Raw genomic sequence first — 27,009 nt, forward strand, 5'->3', positions numbered from 1 at the left:
TCGTATTTTATCTTTCCCTCTTCCCCCGGTTCGCGCCCCTTTGACCCCCGTTCCCCCTTGACTCCTACTTCCCGCAACCTCATCCCCGTGTTCCTTTACTTCAGTCCACCCTGTCTTATTTCCTGCCAATGATACCACAAAATGATATACAGTTGATTTGATGCAATATTAACGGATTATAAAAAATGTATTCTGTATTTTACGTCAGAGGTATCAAGGAAAGATTATAGATAAAATGTGCAAAACATGGAAGTGTCATAGAATTGTCATAGCATAAAACTAGTTCTACATTTGTTTGGAGCATCACAAAATAATATCGAGGTCAACTGTGAAGATGGTTATGTTTTAAAAGATGGTATTGACATATTTACGTTATTATGTCAAGTATGAATTATTATCTCTATTGTGTTTTATTTAACTTATTAATTTTAGGCTTCTCAATGATAAGCGGTGTATGCTATCTATAAAATGAAAGATTGTTCAAATACTAAGTCTTCCTTAAAATTTTGCTAAAAAATAAACTTATTCACCTCTTTCACATCTCTTCCGTTTGTCATAAAGTATTCACTAGTTTTGATGTTGTATACAAACTTATCAAAAGGGCTGATATATTAATCATCAACCTTAAGTTTATCATTTTAATGCAAAAAAAACTTTACAAATCAACAGCTCAGTAGTCCATTGATAATTTTATAATTTGCTGTAGAAACTAAGGTTCTAACTTCCTTAGGCAAAACTGAAATAAGATCAATTTGGCTATTATTTAAGTTCCCTTTTGGTCATTTAACGCGTTACGTGTTTCGGTATTTTTTTTCGGCTTAAAGTTTTCTTAAAAATGGTAAATTCAGAAATTTGTAATGCATACAATCTATAGTGTTATGTCATAAGTATGACAATGCTATGCCATGTGTAGTTCTTCATTACACATAGCCTAGGTGGCCGAGCGGTCTTAGTAGATCTTCTTTCTATCACTAGACCGAGCTTTTAGATCAAACCCCGCACGTGGCAGGTACCGATCTTAATTGACTAGGATAGCAAGTTTTTCCTGCCGATGAGCGATAGCTTTCTTCGAGCACTCTGGCTTTCTTGCCGCCATGACAAAGCTTAGAGTGCGGAAAGTAACACCAACAATCAATCAATCAATCAACCAATCTTTTCATTACACAGTGCAATTTAGTGAACAATGTGTATAATTTGGAGTTTAGTATGACGTCCATTATCACTGAACTAGTATACATATTTGTTTAGGGGCCAGCTGAAGGACGCCTCCGGGTGCAGGAGTTCCTCGCTGCATTGAAGACCCATTGGTGGCCTTGACACATTCCCCATTTCCATTCTCAATTTTATAAATGATCATCCTTGCAAAAGAAACAAGATGTTAGGTTCATTCCAGGCAAGGACGATATAAATTAGAAACAGCTGTTTGGCGTTTTGTTGTATTTTCCTGTTTTCCAATGGTTTGCAATTTCTCTTAGATCTATAAGCTTTAAATATCCCTTTAGAATCATCCGCCTCTTTTTTACAAGCGGACAAGAAAACATTCTGTTGAAATATAAATTAAAGGCAACAAAATTTAATCGATGTTAAGATCTCATCAATTCATTGAGAAGATACGAATCAAGGTTAAAAACCAAAAAAAACTGAGGGATGCAAATGAAACTGCAATAGGAGAGAGACGGGTGCGTTGACCTTGTATTCAATACTTTGATAATAACACTGATGGCGCCTAATTTAAACTTTGTGAGTCTCTGACATTCTTGAAGTGGTCTGTATAGATTTAGACGATATATAGTATCGTTTGTTATGTGACGTTATTAATTTTCAAATGGGGGTATCAAGCTTCGTATATAACCGAAAGTGGCCAGGATATATACTGACATCTGTATGCTGGTATGACTTTTGACGTGACTCGGTATTTATACCAGCCATCGGATTTTTGACTTTTTAACTTTGGTAATTCGTGGGGCAGGTTGGTCCAGAGGTGCGATTCGTACACAAAGGTTTTTTACAGTGTTGTTTCTATTTTACCGTTGTATTTCTATTAACTTATTTTTGACTTTGTCGAAAAAGTGTTTATGCTATATACGGTATGTTCTATCAACCACAAAACCTTTTTTGTTGACGTCATTGTCAAATTCTAAATTTACAATTTACAACACCTTTTTTGTTGGCGTCTTTATTAGATTGATTTGTATGGTTATGTTAAATTTTTAGTGAGTTGTTTTGTATGTCTGTGATGTATGTTTACACAGTTTAGGATGCTGGGTCCCATGTATTGTCACTTTAACCTTTTATGTCTGTTTAGGTTGTTCATCAAATTTGGTCAATATAACGGACCTATAGACAACTGTCATACCAGTGGGAGGTTTAGCTAGCTTTAAAACCAGGTTAAACCAACAATTTTATTGTGAAAATGTCTGTATCAAGTCAAGAGTATGGTATTTTGCTTGTCAGTAATTCTGTTGATTGATGGCATTCGATTTTTTTCAGTTTTTATAGACTTCCCTTTTCGATTTGCCTTGGAGTTCGATATTTTTTTCTTCTACTTTTATGGTATCAAATAAAGAAACTCGATACATTTTGTAATCTGTAATACTAACTAGTTTGAATATATTATATTATAATGAATACATGATTTTTTTTGTATATTATGTTATATTGTATTATAATACATATATCATATCAAATTATAATACATATATTACATTATATCATAAAACATATATTATATAAAATTATTTAGATTATATTATACTGTATGTTATTGTTGGCATGCTTTATAAGATCAATTACAAGAGACGATTTTATAAGTTTGCCTAATTGGCGTTAAATGATTTCATGAATAATAAAGAATATAAAACATACCTAAAAGAATTTAACATTCGCGCCAGAGAACAAATACGTAATGCTCCTCAAGAACAAACATATAAATAATTCATTTGTATAACAATTATTGAATTATAAACACATAATAGCTTATAAGCATGAAATTTAATAAAACATAATAGAACAAACTTACATTTAATATTAACATAAATATGCTATTGAATTTTAGAAATAAAAAAAAAAATAATGAAACATATCTTTCTAATTACACTGATTATATTTTATGAATACGGTATTGAATTTGAAGTTAAAATTACCAAAATACACAACATTTCACAATATATTAATCATCGTATGAAATACAAGTGACAGACATGTAACAAAAATAAGAATGTATTTTCATTAGGAAAACACGAAAACGAAAAAAACATAAAATTAACTTGAGAATACAACTTTTGTTGATGATTTATACCCCTTACGATAACAGCCTCTGATAAACGTAGTTATGAACATGATGCAAACCAATCTCGAAGGTGAAATCTTAAAACTCCATTTATAAACAGAAATATGAAAAACTGCATTAAACATAACTACATGACGTCAACAAACGCGAAAGAATTGAATATATACTGGAAACACTAGTGATCGTTTCAAGAAGATGCATCCTAGATTAATATGACCAAGATGAATGAATGCGCTGGCATGGCAGCAATGATTTTTAAAGAATTATAATGGGTGTTATAAAAGCACAATGCTCCATCGTCTGGTTATTTATATGTTCAGTTAACCGTGAAATTGGGAAAGACACACTCATTTATCATACAATTGAAAAGTTCACATCAAGATGGACATGTGTTTTAAGTTTCAAATTGATATTATTAAATATGGGTTAATAATCTTGGTAAACTATCTTTTCCATAACACTTTACGGGAACGGACAAACGGAATAACAGACATACCAAAAACCTCTAAAACCATATGTTGGACATAAAAAAGTAGTTTGTATCTATAAATGATGTTATTAGTTCTAATTTATGTCAGTCTTTGTTCTAAAAAAACAATTATAATTTGACTGTGAATGAATCACCTAGCGGAGACGATTACTCTACCGACGTACCAGGTCTCATCCCTTTTCAAGTTTATGCGATTCTTCATTTTTTTCTATTTCAAATTGTATCTTTTTTTTTTTAATCTAATAGATTTGAACATCGTTAAACTACTACTGCTTTTTATTTACCTTAACTGGATCGCAGGATGCTTTTGCCTCTAAGGCGACCAGCCGAATTGATTAAAAATGAAAATTGTCTTACTTTTTCATTAATGTAAACAAAAAAAAAGACAAATTAATTTAAAACGTTTAGAGAGCACAAAAAGCAGTGCATACAATAATAAAATCGAAAGAAAAAATTACCGCTAATTTACAAACAACGCTTCAATATCTAAAGATGTTTTGTTTTGTTTACTACTGGCTCCCTGATATGTATTTATGTATTATTTCATAGCGACACAACTTTGTAATTTGACCAGTATAAAGACAGTTGGATAGGATTAACATCAATTCTCAGGAAGACTCAAAGTAAAGGGATGGGTAGTACAGAATTTTAGTATAAATTAAACACCTAGAGGTTCGAAGCATAAAGATGTTGCAAATATGCCGCAAAATCCTATGTTTTGACCTTTGAAAAATGCCCCTATACAAAAAGGGTTATATCTACACCATTATTTTCTCCTTCAAATTATTGTCAAGGTCTTTGGTTTGTAACTGCATACCGTTAAACCTAACTGGTTTCAGTTTTATTGGTGTTGTCTTATGAAAAACATAACTAAGTATCGTTGCTAACACAAACATGTTATATAATAAAACAAATTAAGAGTACAGCTATCATGTGATGTCAGTAGTATCTTTTTATCATCATTTTAGTAGCTTTAAGCGACAAAAAGTCTTTAAATGCACGCCACACAATACCAGTGTGGTCATCAACAATTCCATAACGCCCGTTTAGATTTGAACTGTGACAATTAGCGTACCACCATGCACCAACGGAAGAAGTGGCGCAATTCCAGGACGCAATATCGTTATCTTTGTCCGAAGTAGAAAATTTCATCCCGTTATGGTAATCAAAACTATCCCCTAGATTAAAAAAGAAACAAAATTTTTATTTAAATGTCGGCAGTTGTTACTATTTATCATGTTAATGTAAGACATTTTTCTTCTTCATTATACACATTGCATTCAAGATAGCTAGATATAACTCGATCGATGCAAAACTTTTCAATCTTCAACACAAGATCCGAGTTAAAGAAAATGGGAGAACAAAAAATGTCTTATTCATTTTTTAAAAGAATATATCAATACTTGCTTTTAAACTTTAAGATGTTAACTTATAAACAATGTAATTTGTTTTGTAAGCATGACACGAAAAAGTTTTTGATTGATATGTTCGTAATAATAAACAATTTTACTGGGATATTCCAATACCTTAACTGTTACGTTGTTGACATGTTTGTTTCTAAAAGATGTAAGACAGACATGTGTTGTTGGTGTCGCATGTTGTAATGAAATTAATACGCAATGCATCGTGTGCTGGAAAAGGGCTTTTCTTCGTGTATTCTCAGGAAGGCTCAAACTTAAACATTTGATGTAATAATATGTAAAAACGTTAATAAGGAGCTACCAAAAAGGATATAATAGAATAACCAAATTACCTTTACTTGGGGGAATTGGCACCATCGTATTAATAAACTAACTTCTTATAGTGACCGTCAAAAATTTATAGTTTTGAGTCTTTCTTCGAAATAACTATAAGTTAATTTAAAACAAACAAATCCTTCATTACTTATTTCGTAATGTAAAGTAATGTAAAGTTGAAAACAATTATGCATTGTATAAACAACTGCATAATGATGCGAAAATACATTGAAATTACAATTGGTTCATTCATTGTTTTACGCTTTGTACATTCCTTTACATACCGGCATTTCCAGAATATCCACTGATATTTAGAATATAATCCGACTTGGAGTCATCGATATTAAATGTGCTATATTCAGCATATGCAGTTGATCCATCATAGGCCTCAAGTTCCACACGTAGTCTGTGTTGACCAGATGACGTTATAGAATGTAAATAATCATTCCCTAGTGAAAGACAAAAAAATTGATTTACCACATATTTTTTATGCAAATAATTTTATTTACATTTCAATACCGTTCAAGTACCAAATACATGAATTGTAAAGATGTCTCAAGTTTATACGAGTGTCTTATTAACAAAAGTAATACGATACTAGTATTCCCTTTATCATATGCTTAGACAGATGTTTTGTTTTCTGCTAGTGTTGTATAAAACTATATATGTATCGTATAGACAGATGTTTTGTTTTCTGCTAGTGTTGTATGAAACTATATATGTATCGTATAGACAGACGTTTTGTTTTCTGCTAGTGTTGTATGAAACTATATATGTATCGTATAGACAGATGTTTTGTTTTCTGCTAGTGTTGTATAAAACTATATATGTATCGTATAGACAGATGTTTTGTTTTCTGCTAGTGTTGTATAAAACTATATATGTATCGTATAGACAGATGTTTTGTTTTCTGCTAGTGTTGTATGAAACTATATATGTATCGTATAGACAGATGTTTTGTTTTCTGCTAGTGTTGTATGAAACTATATATGTATCGTATAGACAGATGTTTTGTTTTCTGCTAGTGTTGTATGAAACTATATATGTATCGTATAGACAGATGTTTTGTTTTCTGCTAGTGTTGTATAAAACTATATATGTATCGTATAGACAGATGTTTTGTTTTCTGCTAGTGTTGTATGAAACTATATATGTATCGTATAGACAGATGTTTTGTTTTCTGCTAGTGTTGTATGAAACTATATATGTATCGTATAGACAGATGTTTTGTTTTCTGCTAGTGTTGTATGAAACTATATATGTATCGTATAGACAGATGTTTTGTTTTCTGCTAGTGTTGTATGAAACTATATATGTATCGTATAGACAGATGTTTTGTTTTCTGCTAGTGTTGTATAAAACTATATATGTATCGTATAGACAGATGTTTTGTTTTCTGCTAGTGTTGTATAAAACTATATATGTACATGTATCGTATAAAAAAATCATCAAAGATATGACGCTTTTAATTGAGAACGTATAACATTATATGAATAACACATAGCTGAAATGGGTGATAGAGTAGATTGTTACCTAGATAAATCATTCAGGCGAAGCCAATGTTGACAATGTCTGTCGATGGGTAACAAGCTGGTCTATCACCATCTCAAATATGTGTTATTTAATTTATTATACTGAATGTTCTGTTATTACTGTCTATTAAATTTCAATTGAAAGTAATAATCTATGACGTCTTGTATATACCAACATTCTACATTTAATAAAGCACACACTTGATCAAGCGTCTCCGAGAAGGGTGATTGAGTATTGCAATGGGATAGAGTAAATTATCTCCCTCGTATCAACCAATTAAAATCTAGCATTTTGACATGAAGTATAATAAAACTAAGTACTCTCCATTCATTATTCTTGCTGAAGTGTGAAAAAAACTCCTAGTATCATAAGCATATCTTCAGATCCTTTCCTGTGTTTCACAGGTATTAGATTGCTTTATACTACTATTGCATAAACACTACTTGTTGTTTAGTTTTATTTCGTCCGTTATTATTTCTTTTTTAACAAATACTGAAGATAGTCATCCATTTACACAATTGACTACATTAACGTAAGAAGCAATCAACTGTCAAAATAATTTTTAAACTGCAACGTTTTAGACTTTTATTCTGTAAAATACATGCACTGTGGACTCACCATTCTTCGTGGGATACCAATTTTTGTGGATTTCGTAGGTAAAGGTGAACCACGAATTAAAATGTTTAATGTTTAACGAAGTTTACATTTTCCATAGTTTCGTATGCAACATTTTGAAAAACAACAAAATCATTTTTTCAACGAACATTTGATACCCACAGTGTGTTTGTATTTTATCACATATTTGCCAAAAGGAAATGCTACCATTTGAATGTTAATAGACTAGCGACACCAAATGTTTTTCATATGTTTTCAACGTTATGAAGAAAAAGAAAACAGCACGAATGTCATGCGTCCGAAGCGCTTTTCTGACCTACCTTCAACCGGATCGCTCACAGTTGAATATTTGAAAGCCAGGGATGTAAAAGAACAAAAATGCACGAAATAGTTTGAAAGTTAAATGACCAAAAAGGACCTAAAGATAATGGTCAAATCCATTGAAGGTCAACGTTGCTTGAGAGAGTTTTAACCTTAGTTTCTGAATAATTTCTAAACTTAAAAACGGATAATTTAATAAAGGTTCGTTATAAATCGTGTAAGTATCGAATAACTGATTACTCTGTTTATGCAATTGATGATTAAATGGTTTTGTTTACCTGCCAGATTAAAAGTGTTTTATTATATAAGTTTTACATGTTTTACTGGGTCTGAGCACTCTTTGACATTTTTTTTTTATTTTAAATTCTTGTCCTGCCTCGACGAAATCAAAAGAAAAGACTTATAATAAGCTTTCTACGTCCGACGGCGACGGCGGCAACGATGTATTTGTTTGTGATTCGGTCGATTTAAGAAGAAAAAAAAACATTAGTAGTAGGCCAATGGTATTAGGTATGCAGTTGTTTTATAATTAACGCATCTCATTTTTATGGAGATAATTTGGCCTAACCCCACAGTCATGGTCTATTGAATTTGAAACGTTTGCTTATGAAAATAAGGAGATGTGGTATTATTACCAATGAGACAACTATCAATCAAAGTTAAAATGAAGTGAATGTAAGCAATTGTAAGACAACCGTACGGCCTTCAGCAATGATTAAACCAATACCGTATAGTCGGCTATAGAAGGCCCCGACATGACAAATATAAAACAATTTAACTGACAAAAACTAACAGCCCAATTTATAACAAAACAATTTGCGAAAAACAGCTATGTCAGACATGAACCAACGACAACCACTGAAGTACAAACTTCTGCCTTGGGACACACGCATACATAATGTGGCAAGGTTAAACTAGTTTGCTGGCGCCAAACCCTTCTCTAACCTGGGACAGTGGTGTAACAGTACAACATAAGAACAAACTATAAAAACTCATCAGGTCGATATGAATAAAAAACATCTAACAAAAAAACGAAAAACAAAAAGCAAAACATACCGGAAGCGGTTTACCTTAGTTTACATTTAACATTTTTAAGATTGAGATTAGATAAGTGTCAGGAAACCACTAGTGGTAGGTCAATAATATTTGGTATGGAATTGTATTAGGACTTGTATGTTTCTTTTCCATGAATGTTATATTGCCCTGCAAGTTCAGTTATGTTTCATGTATATATAACGTTTTGCATAGTTAACATTTAAAAGTATTGCCATTTTTATGGCAAAATGTTCATTATACTCTCAAAATTACATAAAGACAAGCATATCTCTGTGTCAACAGTTGACTTCAGCGTAAATCTATAATGCAACATCTCCATAAGATTTTGGCTAAAAATAGCAATCTGCTTTTACAATTCATCCTGTCACTACTTACAATTGTCTTAGTTGGAGTTGTTTCTGTTTCCCTGATATCGATGTATACATGATTATTCGTTAAATTTTCAGAATGTTGTGGTTAATTTTATTTAAAATAATTTATGATACGATTAATCTCGCTTTGATCATTTAGTTAGGGATAACGGTATGTTACTTTTTAAAGGCAAGGAGACAATACGTTGTTTTTATTAAGGGTCCGTTGGTGCATTAAGTGTTATTGTAAAGTCATGTTCTAATTTAAAACATTCAATTGCCAAAAATTATTCTCTCAAACCTAAATAAACCGATAAATGTCAAGATCTTTTTTATATATTTGAACCGCAATATTTGTTCATTTGCGCATACGCACCTCTTCCAATTTCCAATAGGAAATACTGCCCCTTTACAATGAGTATAACACATAAAATCTACATAATTAGACTTTTTTTCTGAATATTTAAAATTTTGAGATTCATGGCTAGTTTGAATTTAAACCTGGCTCGTGGAAAAGTGTGTTCGATCCCAATCTTAATTGAAAGAATTTCCGGATTTTCTAGGCTTCACCCACCAACAACTTCTGGCCGCTATAGCGTAGTAAAGTGTGGAGATAGTTGCGTTTAAAACATTCAAACATCAACCATTAACGAATCAATCAATCAATCAATCATCCTTTAGTAAATACAGAATATGTATATAATTTGATATTGTACTCTTGTGACACTCTTACAGCACTTCAACATACCTTACTTTCTAAAAATAAATAAATTAATTAATTAATTTATATACGGGTTGAATGTTGTTTCTCATTTCACTTTTATCAAATATGTTCAAAACATACCAAGCCAGAATTCCTCGTTCAGATCTCCAAAACCTGTTTTATACGCATTCCAATCTGTAAAGAAGTTGTGCGTTCCGTCAATTCTCTGTTGGAACACCTGCAGTAATTTAGATATTTTCAAGTAGTTTAATTAAGTTATAAGTACAATAAGTTTGATATGACGATATCAATTTCAAATCATAACTCCACATGTAGTGTGCTGTGGAAACACGACGATAATAATTATGTTATGATTAATATAATGTTAATGACATTCACAATGAGTTTCAATCACTACTGATATTATTGACAACCTATATCTACAGAACACGATAAATATGTTATCATTTGTCATTCATTGAACATGTTGAAATAAAGAAATGTTTACGCGATTGGAATGACAAGATTCATTATTTCTGTTAATGTTTATTTATTCACTTCCTTTTAGATAATTAAAAAAGTGGGAGTTAAGGGACTATTTTATGTATTGCATAACATGGATAAAACAAGAAGATTCTGGATATGTGACAAAATGTCAAAAACAAGAGTTGCTAACATCCTTAAATATAAATCGAATCAAGTATATTTTTTTTTTCTTATCACTCACGGTCCATCCTCCACACATCGTATCCATGTCACAATAGACATCGAATTCAACTAATGCTGCTGGATATATTCTGTATACCCCTGATACGGATAGAGGATCAAGAGCACTACAATCTCTTGGAAAAGCAGCTGTGATAAAAAAAATAATTAATTAATAAAGGGATTACCAGTATTCAACGTGAATTAAGAGTAAAATATTGTGATCAGGTGAATGCTTATGCAACACAAGACATAGTTAAAGTAAAACACGCATTTACTTATGCGGATATTGAACTGTGTGGTATCATTAGGGGAAGGGGACAATAACCATATTCAAATAGTAAATGAAATAGCTATAAATGTAAATTTACGCTTTTCAAAGATGAAATGCTGAACTACATCATGTACATTGTTGTAGAACACAGTTTCACAAAAAATGGTACCCTGATTAAGGCGCTTTATAAAAAAAACAGATGAAAGTGGAGTTCGTATAACAATTGTAGGAGCTCAAACAGTTCGAGTCAAATTACGTGAATTTCTACGTTGTCACAAATCCAGCAAACCCCTTGTTCTGGGGACACCAAGCGCAAATTAATCAAATGTCGCTGACGGCAATATCTACAGAGAAAAGATATTAAACAAAGCAAGCAAGGTTACCCTGATGAATCAGACATTTTTTTTAGTTTTACTTAAACAAAAACTGCAGTTTTTGAATAATTATAACAGCTTATTTTTCAATATTAGCCTACAGTTCTTCCATATGAATTGCTATTTTTGTATTGTTATTCTTTAAGATAGACAATTTGAAATTTGCTCACTTATAGAGTTTAATGATTGTTAGAATTGGCTAATGACTCGTAAAACTTAAAGTTAATCTAAAACGGAAGTGTTGAAAGTGATTGTTTATGGTGTTTCGTTTACATTAAATCAACGAGTCATAGCGATGTTAAAATGTAAATCAAATCTTATACGTTAAAATAAATACTAAATAAAGAATGTCTACCCTAATCATAACTTTGAATGCAAACTGCTCACGTGATAAAAAGAAACGTAATTTAGTTTCCACCTTTTTTAGTTTACAAACATATGCTTTAATTTGTCTACATGAAAAAAATGAACAGTTAATGATATATTACAGTGGTAAAATGAATGGAAGATGGGTGTCTCTATTTTACAAAAAAAAAAAAATTGTCCCGGCGATGTTGTGTTTGATTATCCTAACTCGTAAAACGGTCGAATAATAAAATGCAACAATAACGCTAAAAGGGCGAACTATCATATATCAAATGTATCTGGCAACAATAACGGTATTGAGAGAAAACGGCTTTTTGAATCGTTTAATACTAATATTTGTTTGGTAATTTTACCAATGATATTGTAGATCATAACAATATTTTGGTTGGGAATTTAAACTGTACACTTGACAAAAACATGTTAGAAACCAATTTTGTCGTGATGATATTGGTTCAGAAGAATTCCGTTTTTATTATGACAAGTTAACAACAAAGAGTGAAGAATTTAAGAATGCTTTCAAAATTAGGTAGATAACTTGGAAAATGAAAAATAGGTTTGAAAAAATTCAAGATTGGTTGAATTTCACAAAATAAACAATGGAAGTAATTAAAACCTTAATCAGATATAGTGAAAAATGTTATATTTGTAACCTTGAACAAAAATTAGAGAGGCTCAAATTAAATAGCATCACGTCTGGGGACGAAAATCAGATGTCACTAATTAAACTATATGAGATCAAATCAAAGGTTAAAAAAAAGACCGCGTGTCAAATGGGCGGAAGAAAGGGAAAATCGTCAAACTAAATTTTCCATCTCGAACAGTAAAACCGTAAAATTGAATTATGGAGTAGAATGAAAACAGAAACTAGCAATTTTAAATACATTATAGACGAAATACTCAATAAACCAGTTCAGTTTTTTTTTCGAATTAATTCAGCTCTGGGGGATGGCATTTTGAAGAGCTCAAGATTTAACAAGCCACATAAAAAACATAAAAAACCAAAAAAAATTTACATGGTGATATTACCGCAAAGGAAATAAAGAAAGTTTGAACAATTATACAAAAACAAATAATTATGCTCTGGGCGGGGTCATTTCCATTTTTTGTTTTTAAAATTTTCTGGAATATTTTATAAAAAGAATTTTGTACGTAATTGCAAGAAATATTAAATAAAAAAAATTGTAAGAATCACTATGTGAGAAAGTTTTAACATTACTTTTTAAGGGCGGGAAAAGCGAAAACATACAAAACTGGCTCCCGTTTACACTGCTGCATTCGCATTACAAAATTATAGTACAAATACAAGCAGAAAGATTAAAATAGTCCTTCTAAAATCCCCTACAAAAGGGTTTGTAAAATGCAGACATATAACTGAATCACATAGGTTGATACAGACTATTAAAGAATATATTAATAATGTAGATATTGTCTTTTTAGACCAACAAAAAGCCTTTGACAGGATTGAATGCAGATACAACATTATATTATTGATTATAACATTGGACATCAATATTAGAAAAGGTACAACATAGTGTACATATCTGGAATGTGGAAAATTGATATAATCTGGAAAAATCCCAATTGTTAAAAATGTGATAATGTCCGTGTGTGATTATGAGTTCGAAATAATAGATTTACCTGAAATAATAAAAAAAAAAAAAGATTTTAATAAGATAAAATGGAAATTTATTTTGGATGGTAAAGTAAATCAAGTAGACCGAAAGATTTTTTGTTTGGGTGTTAAAAAGGGGGAATGGGGAAGGTAAATTTCGATAGTTGGATAGAAAAGAGATAATACAAACTCGTTATATTCGATATTACACAAGCCATTATCTAGTTAAAAGGTACATTTTGGTACACAAATATGATAAGAAATTTGCCGATAAACTTGTTCTTTGTAGGTGTTCTGACCTTTCAGGATTTGATATCAAACCCTACCACATTATCATAAAAGCTCTTTACAATCTTGGTCAAAATTGACAGGCTACGTTAAACAAAATAGATGTGAGAAACTGCTAGTATTTGTAAAATGAAATATTTAATCTGAGGGCAAATACTTATGTTCTTTTTTTTTTTTTAAGTCAAATAAAAACTATTGGTGATATTTGGGACAATTTATCAGAGAATTTAAATCATGCAATAAAATATACCAACAACCAAAAAAAAACGTAAATGTATTTTCTGAAATATCACGAATGAACTATTGCATACCACAATCACTCCTGTAAATTTAAAAACAAACCTACGCTGTTCAATGCACTTTGAAAAATCTAAATTTCTGAGAACTTGAATTTTAAATCCAGATAACAAAATCATTAAGATTAAAGATTCAACATTAAAACATCTCTGAGTATCTAAACAGAACCTAGATCCCTAAGTGTCAAACAAATTTGGGGAAATTTGTATAGCGAGCATATACATTTGGAAAACATTCGATTAAATCTCAGTAGAACATATATTAAAAGAAAAGTTAAAGAATTTTAATGGCTAAACATAGGATAGAAAATACCGAAAACAGACTTCAACACATGTCAAACGAAAAATGTCGATGATAAAACATTTGAGCATTTACGTTATCAATGCAACAATGGTAAACCATTGACAGAAACAGCTATCAGAAACTTTGCAACTTAAAAAATAACGAGACATTTGTTGAAAAAGATTTTCTATTAGAAACCTACAAAGATAATCCATATAATATAATTGTTGACGCAATAGTATTTTATTTCAAATGGTTTAAATGGAAATACGTAATAAATATAAATTCGATAAAATCAAACTGAATGTGCAGTCTGTACAGATTTTCTGCAATTGCGCATGAAGAACAAATTAAAACTGCTCTTGTTACGATAGAATGTAAAGCATATGTGCAGAGCGAAAGCTTAACTCTTTATCGAACAAATATAAGAAAAGATAATGAGTTACACTGCTCTAAGCCAAAAGGTGTGTTCGATTTCATATGTTATTATCTTAACTTATTTTATCTTAGAATAAACTTGTAAAAAAATATTTAGATATTTTTGGCAGAAAGAAAACTCCAAATATTTTTAACTGTGATCGATATCTGAATTTATGTCTGTGCATATATACTGTATTAAGTATATTAGAAAATTACCACATCTATCATGCTTCATACTACTTTAGTACTTACCACACGTTCTTAACTTTTTTTAAATCCATACAAGGGTAAATTCTAGATTTAATATCTATATATACTTTGTCAATCACATCTCAATAATTTTCAATTCATATTATGAATATTATTTGTATCAATCACATATATAATTGTCAATGTTAACACAATAAATGGTAGTCAGAGAACCGTTTATTTTTTCGATAATGATTATGCATTGCGATGATGCTTATCAGGTAAAAAAAACAATTTTACTGGTTATTGGGATATCAAACTCATTTGATATATTCCCTAGTCAAGTGAGGCTGTTAAAAATACAGGGTCCCTAAGTATGCAACCTGGTCTACTTAGGTATTTATATATCAGGAATTTCTTGAATAAAAAAAGTTGCTTTCGTTAAAAAAGAGTGTAAAATAACACATGCATAAACATATAAACAAAATGTCAATATATATATATGTATTTTGAATATTCCTGCTGTATACCATAGGTGCTGAATTTGACTTTTCCTGCAAGTGCAAAATGACTCAGTGTATCCGAAGATGAATAACCTTTATAAACTACTTTGTAGTGACTTCAAACGGTTCAGTTATTGCTCTTCACTCATGCTTAGTGCAAATTTAAACTTCAATGGTATAACTTGTAGAACAACCTCTCAAAATCTACTTATTGCATATTGTTCTGCATGTTTTACGTTTACAATCAGATTTGAACAAAGAAAAACCAATAAATCACTAGTATTCGATTCCAAAGAAATAACATAGTACACTGGTTTTGAAATCAATTTTCAGGATAGAAGGGATTAATGCTTAAAACTGACTACTTAAGCCACATAACAAAATTATGTCTATGAGCTAATAGACAAAACACTTTCAGCCAATCAAAAGACTTATTACATCCAAAATTAAATTTTATAATAATATTGCGTTATCTGTAATAAGAGATATTTGTTAAATTGTTAAATACGTATGTTTGTAATTGTATTAAAACATTATTCATATGAAGTCCAAAAGGCAAATTGGAATACCTAAAAAAAGATATTTATGCTAGCACTAAATCAAAACTCATTGTATTGTATACACATAAGAAGATGTTATATGTATTAAAATTAAGATATGGTATGATTGCCAATGACACAACTATCTTCCGAAGTCCAACCACTAAACGTCAGGCTCCAGCTGACTTGGGACAGGCACATACAGAACATGGCGGGGTAAAACATGTTTGTGTGTGCTCAAACTCTCCTCTATTATGGGACAGTGGTGTAACAGTACGACATGAGAACAAACTGTAAAAATCAGTTGAAAAGGGCTTAACTCATCAGATTGATAGAAAGCATAAAACGTCTATCGAAAACACAGACTGCTAATGATATAACTACCCACCAAAGACGAACGAACAAGGGCTAATCCGATGTGAACAACGTTTACTTGTAAAAATGGTCAACGAACGAAATTTTGGAGTTTGGAATTAAATTAGAAGGACTGTTTTTAAATGATCACCAGCACAAATAAGTTAACCGATACGATCGATGTGTCTGTGTTTCAACTCACAAGCGACATGTTTACCGGTCTTTTATCTTTAGATATCAGTATAGTCGTTTTATTATCTTAAAAGCTAGTTCCATTCGTGATTTTGATATTTAACTGAGTGTAGATTCGCACGGCAGATGTTGCACGCATAGCAGGGGATGTTTACTCTGTCGACTCACCGGGTTTCGCTTCTTTTGAAGTTAACGCGATCCTCCATTTTTTTATTTTTTTTTATCTTGCTTTGTCTTCTCTTAATCAATTGAGAAGATTTAATGCATCAGTTAACTGCTATCACCTTAATTAACCGTATAAAACATATATTGATATTAAGTCATAGCTTGTTTTACTCAAATCTTCCGTGTCTTTGATTTGTAAAAAGCATGTTATTTCGTATATTTCGTTTATCCTATTCTGTTAATTGAGTAGTCCATAAGATGTTCGGCCATATGTATTAGCTTTTTCTCATTTTTGTCTGATTTTGATAAGATCATCAACTGCGATCCCAAAATTTGGAACTGTAAGGCAAACCTCCCAGTCTTTAAACCACAAACCATACCATAAAGGAAAACACGTTGTTTAATGTACGTTTGGGAGTTTCCATTCTGTTCATGTCATGACAGTATATAGGATTAACAACCTTGACATTAAATGTTTTCGTCTGCTTTTAATTTACGTAAGTAATAAACTTTTCATAATTGCTTTAAATATCTTAATAGTAATATTCCAAAGGGATCATATTTTCATTTAAGTGAATCGAGATTATAGCCTTGTTATTCTTTAGTCTGATGATTTTAAAGATTTTTTGGGGTTGTTTTGTCATCATGATTGTGTGAAATATCAAGGACGAGAAGCAATTAGTAGGTAAATAACTACAAACACTTGCATATAGACCAAATGAATTAGATAATTATGTTAAGATTTTGACTAAGCTAAATATGTTTGTAAGCCCTCTACCGTTACCATTACTTGGAACAGCAGTGTAACAATACAACAATAGACTTATTAAAAAAAAAGTTGAATTTGGACTTAAATCATCAGATGGAGCCATAAACAAATATGTGTGTTTACGGTCAACCGAACGACCCTAACTTTTTTATCGGCAATTTTCTGAAATTCCGGAAATTCCCGCCTTTTCCGTCACCGTTATTGGTATTTATCGTATTAAACAACAAGGCAATTGTTTAACAATTCAAGAACTTTCATTGATGAATTCAATTGATATCACGATAGTGACGATTTTCTTTTGAAAAGCAATGATTCATGTAAAGTAAAGTCTCCAAATAATTTTGAGGTTAATCCTACATTGTCGTAGAAATAGTGACATTGTTCAGTGTTAGACAATTTACTTTTATCTCTCTCAAAGAACCTAATGAAACTAATATTTTAATAATTCCTGAGGTTTTGAAAATTCTCGATTTTACAAACGTAAAATTTAGAGTATATATTGCATAGCAAGTTCCGAAATAAATCATGGTATGCATGTTCAATGGCATCTTGTTGGTTCGGAAATATACATGTATATGTCAGCTCTTTTGTGTAATTGCCTGTAGTATTCGAAACAGTCTTTTGTTTGTCTGTATGTAGGCAATTGGTTGTGTCAAGAAACAACAATTGAATCCCAACCCGTAAAAAAATCGACCTACCGAACCTTTTTTTTCAGCATGTGACAGTAAACTCACATATTTTATTTTTGGCCTCGGTACTTTAATAAAATGCCAAAAACACAAAATCAGGATCTAGCAGGACATTCAGTTTTTCTGAAACTTATTTTAAACTAAGTGTAAAAAGTAGCCATACAAACCTCGATGAAAACTTGAAACATACTGTGCAATTAAAGATCTCTTTTAGCTATTGATTTAAATAAGAAAATAGGAATTTATCATGGAAAATCTACTAATAAACGTATTTACCAGTATTGTTGACGTATCTTTTAAATTCTTCAAAAAGATGGGATTTGCATGACATTTCATTTAAATTAGATCTATGTAGGCTAAACAATTTATTACTAAAGAAACCAAGTTAAAAGGTTAGCCTAATTTTATAATATTTCTGGTAGATGTTTATGGAAGTATGATTCTATTTGCAGGAACTTATAAATATTGATAGTAACAGCTATTTCTATCAATATCATTCATCATGTAACATGTGTAATCCAGAAAAATAAACACCATTTTCCTTTTAATCTATCTTCTCGAATTCATGAACATATTGGTACATATTAAAAAGCTGCTGATGTTTTAAGGCTAGTGAATGGCTGTCGAATCAAAGTTATTACAGTTTGAAATTATCAAATGTTTCAGTTATTTGCTTTTAAGGATTAAGGTTGTGGCCATTAAACAAAATTGTGCTTTACTGTCAGCTTTGTCTTCTTTATCTGTAGTACCGATTTTGATACTTAACTTAAGATCTTCTTTTGGACTAGTTTTTGTAGTATCTTTGCACATCTGGTTATGCCAAATGAATTATGTTTAAATATTATGCTTATTTGTGTCATAAATGGGCACTAGCTACGAGATATAACAAAAAACAAATATGATTGTTGTTTGTTCAATCAATAATGAAAGTGAAAGAGTGAAATAATAATTCGCTATAAGCAGTCAGTTTGGTTCCAGTTTGTCAAAATAAGCTAAGAACCATCACTGATGAATTATTCGCTTGCAAGTGGATAATTCGACCTTAATGAATCAATATTTTAACTATTATTTAGAGATTGGTTGCGCATTAACTAGGCGTGTTCAGCTATGTAACTTAAAAGAAAGTCAACATCGAAATTTAACCATGTGGGTGATTGATTTGATCCACACAAATTATCTTACAGGCACAAACGATGATTAACATATTGTTTTAACCTATAGTTTGAAATCAAAAAGACCTTTTAAAATCCAACGGCAAATGTTTGATAGCTTTTCATATCTATACTTATGTTTATATCGGGTAACATGACCGTCGGCAGTCTTCGGAGGTCACCCCAATAAGTAACTAGATGGCGTCTAGACTATAATGCACATGTAATGCTAGTAAATATTATTAAGTCCATGCCACGTAAATTGTTCATTTTAAACTATTTTTTGTAATTTGCACATACGTTTAAATATGTAAATAATCAAATATATTATCTTGAGTCAAATAAAGGCAACAGTAGTAAACCGCTGTTCGAAACTCATAAATCGAAAGAGATCAAAACCAATCCGGGTTACAAACTAAAACTGAGGGAAACGCATCAAATATAAGAGGAGAACAACGACACAACAAAAACACAACATTAAAATGTAACACACACAGAAACGAACTATAATATAACAATGGCCATCAAATCAACGAACATAAATATGACAACTAATGTCCCTTTAACCAAAGAACATCGTCAATAATAATGATTGGTGTATTTAGTTGTATCTATTTGTTTACTTGGTAAATAAATGTCCATAAACAAGTAAAATATATACAAAAGTCAATAACTGCTATACATAAATTTTACCTGCTGATACATTTAGAAATGAAGCTGAACTGTAACCCGTTCCAGCAATATTTGATGCAACACATGTATAAGATGATACATCAAGTCCCTCAGCGTTGAATATTGTAAGGGACGGTGTATTTACGGTACTACCACTGTACTTAGCAGACGAAGATGTTGTTGTAGATGAGATGATTTTTATTTGACACTCGTCCCATTTCTGCCAGTAAACTTCGGTTATTGAAGCAGAGGTCGTTGTGTTCACCGAACAGTCCAAAGTCACAGTACTGCCAAAGGTAGCATTATATAGCAGTTGGTGAACATGAACATTAGGGATACCTAAAATTGATTAACACACACTATTTTACAGTCATATCATCCATGTTTCGAAGGCTTTTGTTTCTGGGTTGTGTTTTGTATACTGTTTACCTTTTGGTCGTTTTCCATTTTTGCCAGAACATTGTCAGTTTGCTTTCAGTTTATAATTTTGAGGAACTTATTGAACCAATGCATGTATACACTCATAACTTAGTGATTTCACATTTTCCATTGACTTCTAATCCATATCTTATAGGTGACAAAAAAAAAGTCATTCGTAGATTGTTGATCGAAAGCAATGGGAGATGATAAACTTTCCTGTTTTGGCGCCATAATTTGTACGCCATGACTTCAATAAATAAACACTACAAATGCATGAATAATTAGTTGAGCCACAGGTATAATGAATGAGGAAACACAGTGATATGTATTGTTTGTATTAGGTTGTATTTTTCATGCGTTCCAATATTAAGTGATGTAACCTTGTCATCACAAATGATATTTTATTTGTTTTTTTAATGATTTATGTTCAGAATCGATTAATAATATCTTCCTTCCACGCTCATTTTCTTCGATAAAGGTTTTGCCTTTTGCACTTAAGTGATACAAGTCACTGCATACAAACCAAATGTCGGTGAATAAGGGAACGAGAAGACAATAGTGGAACAACAGTAAATTTCTTAATGATTTGGATACAATAAAGAATTTTCTCTAAAAATAAAGATTGCGCACACGTGTTGTATGTTACAAATCAACCATTTAGTTTGATAACAGACATATTTATTTTGTTTTGTTTTGATTTTGTTGGGGGCAGGAGAAGAGTAATTAAGAAAGATGTCTGAATTTAATTATTTAATAAATCGTGGATATACGTCATTTATGAATCTTCTTATGCATTTAGAAATTTACGTTTTTTATGAATGCATATTTGAAATCTACAATGCGTTAAGAACTCACTGATCAATACATAATATCAAAAACTGATCAATGGAATATTAATACTTCGGGAGATACCTTAGGTACGCGGAAACAAGTAACTTCACTGCCATTTATACAAAATAGCCTGACGTATTTGCTGATCAAGATGCTTGTTCTGAACGCTTCCGATTAAAAAATGATTGTTACTGGCATCCACATAAAAGCAAGACATGGTGCGACTCTGACATGAAAAACAAAAGTCAAGCTTTCTGTTATATTTGATTTTAGATAATTATCAAATCCGTTTGAATTGTTTCATATTAAGCCATTACTGGAACTTGTATGGCGTACTAGATAGTATGTGTTTTGTGCATTGTTGATCACCGTCTAATGGTCTGTAGTTGTTGCTTTAATCGATTTAATTTGGCCTCTACTGGATAGTTTCCTCAATGGCAATTATACAACATCTCCTTATGTTAGATCAGTAAACAAGTTCACAATCGGGAAAGTAAAACAATCGCTGAAATTACAGACGACTATTACTGTATTATTAGATTGAAAGACTGCACACACGTTTCAGTAGCAATGAGAAACAGGCAGAATGTGATTGTGCCTGTAGAAAAGCATCTTAGATTGGTAGTGCACGTAATTGCATACATCACAAGATATCACACAAAAAGGCAGACCATATGATTCAACAGGGTAGTCATCTCTTATTATTCATTGTCAAAGGAAATGATGACAAGACAAGATACTCTCGGTTTTATAAGTCAATTCTTTGAGCTCGTTTTAAGACATCGTGGAAATCAACTTGAGATTGTTGGAAAACTATTTTTTTGAGGTATCATGAAATGTTCTCTAATTGAAATTGATCAACTGACCCATTGACTTCAATCGCTTAACGACTTCACTACTATAACATTAATTTTTGTCTTTATAGTAATCGGTAATTTTTGGTAGGAACATGTATTCTATATGTTCACTTTCGAAGTTCTGTGTTATAAATCAGTTCAGTTCTGTGAACACGAATACGAGATAACAGAAATTGAATTGATAGTGTTGTTAAACTAGTTATTTTGGAGAAGATTTATGTTCTCTTATATCTAATGTTGACCTGACCTGTTTAATTCAATCCCAAATATCGTAAACTAAATTTTAGAGGAAATTTTACTCACTGTGTATAACAAGAGTAATGATGTCGCTACCTCTTGTGCCAACTTTATTGGAAGCAGAACACATGTAAGTTCCTGTATCATTCTGTGTTACGTTTAATATGATTAGAGATGGTGATTCAACATTCCCGCCACTATATAAGCTAGCACTGTCGTCTGGATCAATCGTCGATACAGTACCACTAACGTTTTTCTTCCAAGTGACGTCTGTGAGAGGTAGTTGAGATGTCACTATACAAACCAAAGTAACAGACTGTCCAGTTATTCCATCATAGGATGACTGTGGAATGTGTACATTTGGAGGAACTGTTGAATATAATTTTATAAAGCATAAAAAAATCAAACAAAAAGGGTCGATCTAATTATAAAACATCTTAAACTACAAATTTATATCTCTGTGATTAGTGTAATATTTCCTACATGTTTTGAAAACATTGTAAACCAGTGACTTCTAATAGTATAATCACACACCTTTGTTCAATTAAATAAATTGTTTGCCGCAACTAGACAATTTTTCCAACAATTAAAAAGAACAGTTTGCTGTTTAGATACAGTCGGGAATCTAGTGACTAAAAATCACTTCCATTTTGAACGTTTCTGATTTAGAAAAAAATGGTTCCAACACTATAATGAAGACGTTACTATTTTTTTTCTGAATTCGTCATTTTGGACTGTCTTTAAGTTGTAGATTCGGTCCATGGCAATCAATACCAAGCCAACGAATACTTCGCGACAGTACAACATGTAGAGATTTGAATGTGCTTGTGAATTAATTGTTAAATTCTTAATCCATATTATTGATTCGTTCTATTATTTTGATATCAGTGTATAATAGATAAACATATTTAATGGTTGAAACATCAATATTACTTAAAATATATTTTTGGTAGCAGACAACAATGTCCATGCAAACGATTCTTTGTTTCTTTGTTTACTTTTTGTATTCAATGTGTGTCAACATGGTAGTCCTATTTTGGTTTTCATCAAAAGTTAAGAACAGCAACATCCAAACGAATCAAAGCCATGGTCATTGGGAAAAAAAATCAGTAATAATGGTACGACAAGATAATGGGTGTTTTGCGATTGGTAATATGCCAAATACTTCACTAAAAAGAAACAGTACTTTTATCGCTATATTTATCGGTAATTTTAGGTAGAAAAATATATTCCATAGGTTCAGTCGAAATTTTGTGTTATAAGTCAGTTCTTTGAACTCGTTCATGACATCGTGGAAATCGAATAGAGTTTGTTATTTAGTTCTTTAGGAATAGTTTCATGTTCTCTTCTTTGAATTGAACGACTAACACTTTGAATTGTACCCCAAAAATCTTAAATGCAAATTGAAAGAGGAAATTTTACTTACAGTTTATGACAAGTGAAATGGTGTCGCTACTTCTTATGTCAACTAAGTTAGAGGCAGAACAAATGTATGTTCCAGTATCATTCGCTGTTACGTTTAAAATGATTAGAGATGGTGATTCAACATTCCCGCCACTATATAAATTAGCACTGTCGTCTGGATCAATCATCGATACAGAACCGCCTACGTTTTTCTTCCAAATGACATCTGTGAGGGGTAGACGAGATGTCACTATACAAACCAAAGTTACAGACTTCCCAAATGTTACCTCATATGATGACTGTGGAATGTGTACATGTGGAGGAACTGTTGAATATAATTTTATAAAAAAACACGAAAAAAAGGCAAACAAGGAAGGTTGATGTTAACATAGAATATTTGTTCTTAGGTTAAATTAATGATGTTTAACTTCAATATGTTAATGCTTATTTGAAAAATTGTTTCTAGAGATATTTATCAAAAAATTGAGAAATTTCATTTCAATTTTTTTGCGTTTCTTGTTATATGTTCTTCCTTGATTGAAAAAAAAATAAAAACATCGACCCTTCATAGTACAATCACACACTTTTTAATAATAAACTTAAAGCTACTATCATATTTGTTTTAATGTTTATTGTTAAATCAGGCCGTTGTTTTTTTCTGTTTAAATCGGTTCCAAATTTAACTGCCTTTTGCATCAAGTGGAACCCCCGATTTTAAGTGGAGTTAGTGTTTTTCTGTCTGTAGTTTACTTTTCTTTTCTTTTCAAATCGTCTTAAACTTTGAACTTTGACATTGTCAGTTCGTTTTCGACTTATAAGTTTGACTATTCCTTTGGTATCTTCTGCCTATATTTGAAGCTAATTATACGGTATGAATTGGCTTATTGTTGAAAACCATCTTGTGACCTGCAGTTGTACTAATCTACATCATTAAGAATCTTTGATAATTGTCTTATTTGCAATCAAACCACGTCTCGTCTCCTTATTTTATATAAGTTTACAAGTTCGCGATTGGGAAAAGAAAACTATAGAAAAAAAAATAGAGATCAGACGACTATTCCTGTATCATCATGGTCATTAGATCAAAGACGACACAAACACATAGTCTGAAAAAGTCCCATAGTGACTGTGTTTTTAGAAAACTTATAACAATGGTAGGACACGGAAAGATATAAATCATGAACAGAGTGAGGCAATGTATGTCAACATGATACTCATCTTTTGTTATTCATAAGGACACCCACATCTACACGAATCAAAGCCACGATCATGAAAAAAAAACGATATAATGGTATTTGCCCTTGGTGGTGACTTCATTCATTATCGGTATTTCCGGGTAAAAAATGTATTCCATGTTTTTACTTTTGAAGTTCCGTGTTATAAATCAGTTCTTTGAACTCGTTTTTGACAATCAATTTTGGAAATCAAATATAGATTGTTGTAAAACTAGTGTTTTTGGGGTTATCTAATGTTCTCTTATTTGATTAAATAACTGAACCAAATAGTTTTCGTTTTAATTTACTCACGATTTAGAACAACTGTAATGGTGTTACTGCTTCTTGTTTCTATCATGTTGGTAGCAGAACAAATGTATGTTCCTATATCATTCTGTGTTACGTTTGATATGATTAGAGATGGTGATTCGACATTGCCACCACTATATAAGTGAGCACTGCCACCAGAATCAATCGTCGATATAGAATTGTTTATGTTTTTCTTCCAAGTGACGTCTGTGATGGGTAAGTGAGATGTCACTAAACAAACCAACGTAACAGACTGTCCAATAATAACACCATAGAATGATTGTAGAATGTGTACATTTGGAGGAACTGTTAAATAAAATTTGATAAAACACAAAAAAAATAGTTATAAAAAAAGGACTATGTAAACATCAGACATTTTATTTTGGTGCGTTAATTTACTTTGTTCTGATTATTTCAAAATTTCAACCTAAGAAATATTTACAAGACAAATTTGAAATCTAAATTTCAATTTTCTCGGAATTCGGCTTTTTTTTCTACCTTGATTGAAACCATTGTAAAAAAATTTTCTCCAAAAGATTAAATACACACTTGTCTTCATTTAAGTCAATTGTTTGCGGGTAATTAGACAACAAAAACACGATTTGAACAGATCGCGGTGTTGATAGAGTCATGATTGTAATGACAAAAAACTAGATCCCTTGCAAACACTGATAACTGAATCTCTCTACAACTTTGATATTTTGATAGATAGTAATATCACACAATAATTGAAATAAAAATAAACTTACCATAAAATGATATCATTTTCTAGCAAGCAATGATAATTGCAGGCCATAGGCGTTTTGTGTAAAAATGGTACAAAATGCTGCTATGCGAAAAAAATACTCAAAATGAAGCACCAATCTATGTTTCTTCTGATTGTATACTTCAATTACCCGTAGATGTTTGCTGATTAATCAGAGAAGTGCAGGGGAAAACTACTAACAACATCGATTGATATGCAATAGAATCAACAATTAATTTACCAGGCATATCTAAACGAACTTTATTATGATGTAAACATTAAATGAAAATAAATGACCGCACAAACATGTAAAAAATCAAGAAGACCTGCTCTTCGAATTACTTAAATCAAATAAGTACAATTGTATGTAATCAACTTTAAAAAAATAAAATTCTGCAATTGCTTAACCTGAACAGACTGAACTTTTATATCGTTAAATTCACACATATTCCTGTAATGGAAGTTTTCGTAACAATGAGCACACAGCAATGCTTGAACACAAGTTGTAGAAAATAGGTAAATTTTTTGAAATATTACTATACTAAGGACTATGTGGAATACTCCAAAAGTTGGTATCTTGAAAGAGCTTTACATTTTGAAAATACATAATTTTTCCCTTTCTTTATCTTAATATGCAGCAAATATTAACATATTTCGTACTTCCCTGTAACATGTGTACCGCGCTTGTAATTTTATGCTTGTAATCTTAATGAATAATCAAAATTAGACAATACGTATGCGTAATGTCTAATTCAACTCACATCGTTCTATAGATAATTTCTTTAATTTTTCTATCTTTAAAAAAGTTGATTTTCAATTGTTCCAGCTTCATCGATTTTCCAATTGTATACATTTAAAGGAACTTAGGTGGTGGTTAAATACTATTTTACCTCCAAGTATTCTTACATTACCTAGTATATTTATATATATATATATTAGAATGCTATATAAATCTAACTTACCAATTCTATATCCTATCAATGGATGACATAGGTAGCCTTTTGACTTTGACTTTGGTACACATATTTCAGTGATGTTACAGCCATGTCCTTTACATA

At 31.2% G+C, this 27,009-nt stretch overlaps 1 protein-coding gene across 1 annotated transcript in view; it reads right to left on the reverse strand.

Annotated features, from left to right (window-relative positions):
* LOC127726802 (tenascin-like) overlaps positions 1–18,921 on the reverse strand; it is an 81,720-nt gene extending 62,799 nt beyond the window's left edge. Inside the window, exons 1-5 of the mRNA XM_052234256.1 lie at positions 18,831–18,921; positions 10,821–10,948; positions 10,235–10,331; positions 5,800–5,964; positions 4,793–4,957 (exon numbers count right to left, since the gene is read on the reverse strand). Coding sequence (XP_052090216.1) covers positions 4,793–4,957; positions 5,800–5,964; positions 10,235–10,331; positions 10,821–10,948; positions 18,831–18,921 — 646 coding nt within the window. The remainder of the gene's footprint in view (positions 1–4,792; positions 4,958–5,799; positions 5,965–10,234; positions 10,332–10,820; positions 10,949–18,830) is intronic.
* Positions 18,922–27,009: the final 8,088 nt, after the last annotated feature.

Source organism: Mytilus californianus, unplaced genomic scaffold (assembly GCF_021869535.1).
Source record: "Mytilus californianus isolate M0D057914Y unplaced genomic scaffold, xbMytCali1.0.p SCAF_18, whole genome shotgun sequence".
Taxonomy (NCBI): domain Eukaryota; kingdom Metazoa; phylum Mollusca; class Bivalvia; order Mytilida; family Mytilidae; genus Mytilus; species Mytilus californianus.